At 44.3% G+C, this 7,809-nt stretch overlaps 1 protein-coding gene across 1 annotated transcript; it reads right to left on the bottom strand.

Moving 5' to 3' along the window:
• Window positions 1-1,745: 1,745 nt before the first annotated feature.
• On the bottom strand, window positions 1,746-7,494 carry LOC129846057 (uncharacterized). Its single transcript, XM_055914044.1, has 9 exons — window positions 7,477-7,494; window positions 7,169-7,339; window positions 6,954-7,020; window positions 6,590-6,743; window positions 6,271-6,307; window positions 5,841-6,151; window positions 2,429-5,429; window positions 2,161-2,242; window positions 1,746-1,983 (listed from the first exon to the last, which is right to left on the bottom strand). Exons 1-9 carry the CDS (start codon window positions 7,492-7,494, stop codon window positions 1,865-1,867), a joined length of 3,960 nt encoding a protein of 1,319 aa, XP_055770019.1. The 3' UTR covers window positions 1,746-1,864.
• Window positions 7,495-7,809: the final 315 nt, after the last annotated feature.

The raw sequence follows: 7,809 nt of genomic DNA, 5'->3' as shown, positions 1-7,809 counted from the left end.
TTGCCTAAGGCTGCAGTGGTATACTTCATGGAGACAGTGTTCATTGTTCATTTTACATGATGGATATATGCTACTCAATTTCATACAATCAATCATCAATCAGTACAATTTATTTATAAAGCCCTTTTTACATCAGCAGATGTCACAAAGTGCTTATTCAGACACCCAGCCTAAAACCCCAAATAGCATGCAATGCAGATTTAGAAGCACGGTGGCTTTGAAAAACTCCCTAGAAAAGCCGGAACCTAGGAAGAAACCTAGAGAGGAACCAGGCTCTGAGGGGTGGCTAGTCCTCTTCTGGCTGTGCCGGTGGAGATTATAAGCGTACATGGCCATTAAGGCCAGATTGTTCTTCAAGTACTGTAGTTCAAAGTTCTTCATAGATGACCAGCAGGGTCAAAAAATAATGTGGTTATAGAGGGTGCAACAGGTCAGCACCTCAGGAGTAAATGTCAGTTGGCTTTTCATAGCCGAACATTCAGAGGTCGAGACAGCAGGTGTGGTAGAGAGAGAGAGGGAGAGAGAGAAAGAGGTGGGGGAGAGGGAGAGAGAGCGAAGATCGAAACAGCAGGTCCGTGATAAGGTATCACGTCCGGAGAACACACATGCCTCTTCATGTGATACATGATGTTTGGCTGTGCTGTGTGAAGTGTTATCTTATGGGTTTGGTGATTGTTCTGTGTGAAGCCGTATTCTGCATTGCATCATGGAATGTGATGTGAAATCCCTGGCCCTATGGCTGTTGAAGCTACTCCACTGCACTGCTGCTGTGAGCAGGAGTGGGAGAGAAGCCATGCTTTTATTAGACTCTTGTTCTGTCACTCATTCTCCTGCCTCTCCATCTCAAAGGCTGCCAAATATTTTGAAGAGTGGATAAAGAGGTGGCTGTGTGCACACACACTCAGACTCCAACTCTATTTATAGGTTTGTCTTATTCCAGAATACACACATAATTGTGATTCACACAGTATGGTTCTATGTTTTCCACTCTGTGATTAAAAGTAGTTCTCAGAATAGAGCATTTTTTAATTGACCAATGCCCTTCTCCCCCGATTGCTCAGTTTGGCCTGGCGGCCAGCTCTAGGAAGAGTCTTGGTGGTTCCAAACTTCTTCCGTTTAAGAATGATGGAGCCACTGTGTTCTTGGGGACCTTCAATATTGCAGAAATGTTTTGGTACCCTTCACCAGATCTGTGCCTTGACAGAATCATGTCTCTACGGACAATTTCTTTGACCTCATGGCTTGATTTTTGCTCTGACATACACTGTCAACTGCTGGACCTTATATATTCAACATACAGATAACATCTCAGAGGGTTGATCTAGCTGCAGATAGCTAATTCTCCTCTATGTGTTTTCCCCTTGCTGCTAATAAGCTCTTATCAATCTAACTGAATAGAGAACATCTGGTTATCTGACGGTCTATGCAGCAACTATTGTATTAGAGACAAGCTCTGGTTATTATATTTTACTAGACAAGTCAGTTAAGAACAAATTCTTATTTACAATGACAGCAGGTTAACTGCCTTGTTCAGGGGCAGAATGACAGATTTTTACCTTGTCAGCTCAGGGATTTGATCTAGCAACCTTTCGGTTACTGGCCCAACGATCTAACCACAAGGCTACTTGCCACCCCAAGTCCTGCCAACTCAAAACTGCACAATAAATGTGTAACCAAGCGGGAACTAGCACATTTCTCTGAGAAAAGCTGCTTCAGTGCTACCAATCATCCAAAACACTTGAAACTCTTGTAAAATAATTTGCATTTATTTGATCAAATAGACTTTGAAAGGGTAAACATGCAGAAATTCCTCTTGTCAAAAGTCTTGCTGTTACAAAAGTAGTTCTTCATGCAGCGTAACAGGTTACAGGTTCTTCTTGGTGAAGCGCCTGAATGGCTTCATCATTGCTGAAAAGACCCTGACAATCAAGGATCGTTTTTTGATAGGCTGAGATATGGAGGGAGAAACCTCTCCAACTGGAGCTAGAAACACAAGAGAAATGGATGGGGTAAGAAAGAAAGAGAAATTGAGCGAGAGAGAAATACAGTATAATAATGTTGAAAAATAACAGTGCTATGAGTTTGGTAGGCATACTCTATGTTTCTAACACACACCTAAACAAAACTACAAGCTATAGCAGAGCTCTAAAACATCCTTACCTATGCAATGTCCATCAGTAGAGGGAATCTCAGTCTGTTCCTGGACTGAATGGCAGTCCTTTTTGTTTCCTCTCTTGGAACGCTAACAGGAGAAAGGTAAAGAAAATGGTACAGAGAATAAATAAATAAATGGAACACTTCTGAATCCAAGGCAACAATTTAGTGATGAATAAAACATATTTATCACATATATTTGTCTGATCATAGCCACATCAATAACATCAGCACCTAACTGGAACAACAAAAAAATGCTAACTCCCTGCTATACCTTGAAGTTGATCCTGAGTTTGGTCATTGAAAAGCAAAGGAAGCTCCTTCTTGCTTTCTGCTCAGCCCCCCTCTCTGTCTCAGCCTGGTCTGATGGGTTTGTTGCAGCAGAAGCTGGTCTTGACGCCTCCTTGCATCCCTGTACCAGCTGCTGGGTCAAGGACTTTACCAGGACTCTGTCAAATGTAGGGTCCTGGGAGGAAATAGCTGCTTGCAGGGTGTTATAAGAGCCAAACTCCTCCATGAGGTTTTTATGTACACCTCTGAACACCCTGTGGATGTGCAGGTTCTGGGAATATGCCTGTGTCCTGGAGAATCTGGATGCAGCACAGAACTCAGACAGGACTTGTCTGGTGAATTGCTGAGATGTTTCTGTCATGTCTGCTGCCTGTTGGGAGGGTCCATCTAGGGCTGAGGGTCTGATCTTCGATAGCAACCGTATCACAAGTATGGTGACCAAACACATGACATCATCTTTGCTGGAGTCCATCAAGTACTGCAGTAGGAATGCAGTGGCACTGCTGATGTCCGGGGTGATTAAGAGCTCCCTCAGATGGCCAGAGCTGCTGGGGAGGCACACCTCCTTCTCTTCAATGTCAATCCCATCTCCCTTTGGTACCAAAGAGGTTCCCTTGCTGGTGAAAGACGGAGTGGATGATCGAAAAGAGGCTTTAGCACTCGGTGGTCGGCTGCTGTCAGTCATTGGACTGTTACGATGCAGGGGTTCATCTGTGTGTGCCATCATCTTTGTCTTTAGGTCACTTGTAGAAATCTCTGGCATTTTAGAGTCCCTGATGTCGATGCAGGAGCTCCTGACTATGGGGCAGGTCAGATCAAAAGGCACTTTGTTTGGGATGGGAGTGCCAGGGAGGTTGATCTCTAACTCACACTCTGACCTAGGACCCTTTGAAGAGCTGGACAAGGAACTACGACCCTTTAAAGAAGTGGACAAAGATGAACAGGTTCTAGGGATGTCTTGGCAGACTTCTTCACTGTCATCCTCACTTTTCTCAACCTCCTTCAGCATAGTTCCTACCATATCGTTGATCTGAAGGAGCTCCCTGGAATCCTTCATTCGCCCTAAGTTTGAGATTTCACTCTGGATAGCAACCAGGATTTCCCCAAGGGTCTCTTTGGAAGAAGCATTTTCTGTCCTTTCGGATCCGGATGGCTTCAGCCCTGTGAAGAAATCCTTAAGTGTGTTCTTCATACTGACACAGATGGTCTTAGCTGTTGACCAAAGCTTCTCCTCTGATATTTTAACACTCAATTCAGTGTCATCCAGTTGGGAGCCCCCGTGGGAGCACTGTGAAACTTTCCCACTTATTTCCAGTAGCACAGTGCCAGTGGACTCATTCTTCTGGAAAATAGTCGCCATTCCTTTGATAAAGGTTTCCACTAATCCAGAGGCTGTATTTTGAGAAGACATGGACGCAATCTCTGATGGCGAGCTAGATGATAAGCCAGCCTGCAGACTTTTCTGAAGACCAGTATGGCTGATCTGTGTGATAAAGGAATGACTGGATCTCATCAGCACTTTACTCACTGCCGCTTCTGCCTGAGTCTGAAAGTCATTGCTAGAGAGCTTCTTAATGCTCTGAATCAGACTAGTAGAGGACTGTGTGATTCTGACACTCTCTTCTGAGCTCAGTTGAGAACATTGAGTACTCACACTCAAGTCTTCATTGGGTGAGGATGACTGGGAAATAGTATAGTCATCAAGCTCTGATAGGACACCATCAACAAACCAACAAGCCTCTAGGGACTCATCAGATGAACTGACAACGTCCAAGGATTTACTCTCCACTTTTGATAACTCTGACTTGTAGATGGAAAAAACACTGCTAAGAACTTCTTGAGTACTGGTATCCAGATTGTAGAGACAGAGAGCTGATATTGGTTGGCTCTCACTGGGAACTCTACTAAGTTTGGTGCTGGGTAACTGGACCTCAACAGTTGAAACAGTTGCCTTTTCCAGGGTGTCTGAAGACTCCTGAAGAGAAGCGTCCTTAGCCACACCTTCTTCTCGAGCGGATAGAGTTAAAAGGTCCCTCAGCTTTGCTCGTATAAGGCCGTAGAGTGTGCGGGCTGGAGAGAAGGTTATCTTCTGTGAAGAACCTGTTTTGTGGTCATTTACAGGAACTGGCCAATCAACTGCGTCACATGTGCCTTCAAATGATGCTATCGTCTCCATGCCTCCCACAAATGCCTTAACAATCACTGTGGCAGTGGAGGTTACAGATGTCAGGGCTGTAGAGCTGGTATTCAGGGGTGCTTCAGTAAGGCTAGGAGCAGCACTAGAAGCCCTAGAGGAAGGAGCCATGCCAGAAGAGCTGCTGACTTTCCTTGTAAGGATGGTGCTCACCGCCTTGAGGGCTTTAGACTGAAAGTCGGGGCTAGAGAGGGTCTGAAGCTTTCTGGCCACCACACTGGTAGAGGATCCAGTCTCTTTGAGAAAGTGAGTGGTTTCTTCTTTCCCAGATGGACACTCAACATCAAGGTCACATTGAAGATTGGTCAGAAATTTAGACCCCAAGATTGTCATCTTCTTGGCCAGATCCAAGAGGATGTTGAAGTCCTGTGCCATTTTGTCCATTGTGCCGACAATGGCATCCAGCACATCATCGGTCACAGGGTCCATGAGGGGCTCGATAAACCCTACCCACTCTGGCTCAGACGTTTTGCTCTGTAGCTCGGCCAGGATCTGCACCGAGGCTACCCGAATGACCTCCTTGCCTGCTGCTATGTCCTGACTGTCCATAGGGGGGAAACTCCCCGAGCTGGCCTGAATGGCCACTGAGAGGCCAGAGTTAAGCTGGTGTACTACCTCCCCCACGATAGCACAGCTCAACTCGGAGGAGCTGGAGGAGGTGGGGTTGGAGTGACCCTCAACCAGGGATATCAGGAGGCTCTCTTCCGTTACCCCAAAAAGAGCCTTCAGAGGCTCCTCCATGAGGGGAGCCTCTCTAGTTGCAGGCAAGCTCTGCAATGAGGTCTGGGACCTTGAAGATAAACACACAATCACCACTTATGCCATGCAAATGTGACCAACTGGTATCTTATCTGGGTCATTAGTGAGCCTGAAAACCAAATTAGAGCAATGATGGTTTACTTCTCATACCATCGTAGTTCTAGAAGCCTAAAGCCAGCGGACGCAATTTTTTGCCTGATTTTTATGTTTATACGATATCAGAATATGACTAATTCTGAAAGGCATGTACCTGATCTATTTATTCATAGATTACTTTATGGCTTACCCAGTTAAAAATTACTTTCACCTGGACCCACCCCCTCAGGGGCAACATTTCTGACCAGAACTTAAAATTACAAGGTATGCATTCCAAGTTAATAATTTATGATAAGTATGAGTCAGGTCTTGAAATTATTAAGTTGAAATATTGCTGTGAACATACCTCTTAGGCGACCAGCATGATGATGAGGTTCTGCGAGTGGATTTTTGGCGGCACACTGCACTGCCATTCCTCCTCCTCTCCTTAGTCCAGTAGTTCATCTCACTGATCAGCAGCCTTTTCTCTCTCTCATCCAGACTGCCTAAGGAATCCTCAGACCCTGTCAGAGAGCACTGGGATTCTGGGGAGGTTGCCCCACTCCTCAGGTTCACCCCCATGATACGAGCTAGCGCTGGTAGGAGAATGCGGAGGGCTGTCTGGGTCACGACCTTAACAATCTTCAGACACAGCATGGAGAGCTGCTCGAATGTCAGCTATGACCAACAAAAAGAGTAATGTTTTTGCCAATCAACCAATTCCATGACACCATTCCCTATATATATGTATATATAGTGCACAACTTTTGACCAGAACCTTATGTGGAGAGACTTACGTTATTTTTCATGCCATGCTGAATCACTCTCCATTGGCTAGAGAAAAGAAAAGAAAGGAAACATATTTTAGCTGCACACTGGTGTTGAGTTAGTGGAGTCACTAGATAGCCATGTTAGGGATAATAAAAGTGTATTTAATTAAGCTATTAGCAAGTACATGAGTCATTTTGTTCTTGATTTACAGCAAGAGTTATGGGTGGTTACAGTGATGTTAGGGTTAGGTGTAGTGTTTAAAATCCCATTTGTGGTTAGAAGGTGCACTATGACTATAAATTCAGATAAGTTGTATGTGAGGTTGGAAAAAGAAATGGAACTTGCTCATCAGTTAGACTCCTCAGGAAAGAGAGGAGGATTGGGGCACAGCATGTCCCAATCTTGAGAGAAGGCATTAGAGTCCTCTGAGCCTCCTTCTCCAGCTGCTCAATGATAGATCCCCTTTCCCGGTAACCACACCCGGGTGTCTGAGAAGACTCTGGGAAATCGCAAAGAGAAATCTAAAGTTGAATCTTAACTTTATTCCTAATTTCCTTCACCTTTAGTGATTTGATTGCACTGGACAGGTAAAAGCACATCTCTCTGAAGGCCTCCACTATATTGCTTTCACCTATATAGATACTATCTTCTCAGATCAGTGCTGATGAATTTGAACACAACCTGCACCCAACATTAAGTAATCTCGGACCTGCACCAATGCTGCTGTCCTCCTCCACGGAAGTCTTCTTGGCACGGCCACTGGACTTACGTTTAGCCTACATGACAGATTATAGGTCTCATAGCAGATCTAAGGTCAGTGTAGTGTCTCCTAATGCTTTAAGGTTAGGATTTAGTGATAGTAAACTAATCCTAGATCTGTGCCTAAGTAGGCAGAGGATGTGTAAAGGACAGCATATTTCTTACCTTGCCTCCTGTCCTGTTCTTGTTGGTCTCATGTGTCTCTGTTTCCTCCTTAATATTCTCCACAACTTTATTTTGGTCATCCAGATGATCCTCCCAATTCACGTTCTGGTGGATAAACGAGAAGTCGATATCAGTCCAAGGTTGTGACTTTATGAAACAAATGATTCTCTCCTATTTCAAACAAAATGGCAATAGTGGTCAGATTTCAGTCCATGGATTAAACCAGTGAGACCTATTGCTGGGGTAGTGACCTACTATATTGTTAGTAATTTCTCCTCTAAACTCAAAATAGGCTAAATGAACCATACCTTGCTGTCGTCTGACATGATGTGTAGCTTATTGTTGTAGGCTGTTTAGAGGTAATACTAATACTTCCTTTGAAAAAACGTCAGTGAACCATCGGCAGACAACTGATGTGAATATGAACGTACTTGAATTATGCCAAAGCATTGTTGAATACTCGATTCCGATTGGCTGAAGCCAGGGCATTCTTCAAAGATGTCATACACACATGATGTCACAATTAGGCCTAAGTCTAATGTCTATATGAATTGTCAATGCCATTAGAAAACAGATCATAGCTTGTCAAAGTTCTGCCAAACGAAAATATTTGTAAGTGCACGTTGTTGCATTTAATTTAT

Source organism: Salvelinus fontinalis, unplaced genomic scaffold, assembly GCF_029448725.1.
Source record: "Salvelinus fontinalis isolate EN_2023a unplaced genomic scaffold, ASM2944872v1 scaffold_0437, whole genome shotgun sequence".
Taxonomy (NCBI): domain Eukaryota; kingdom Metazoa; phylum Chordata; class Actinopteri; order Salmoniformes; family Salmonidae; genus Salvelinus; species Salvelinus fontinalis.
Note: the sequence above shows the minus strand (reverse complement) of the source record. Positions and strands in the feature narration are given on the sequence as shown.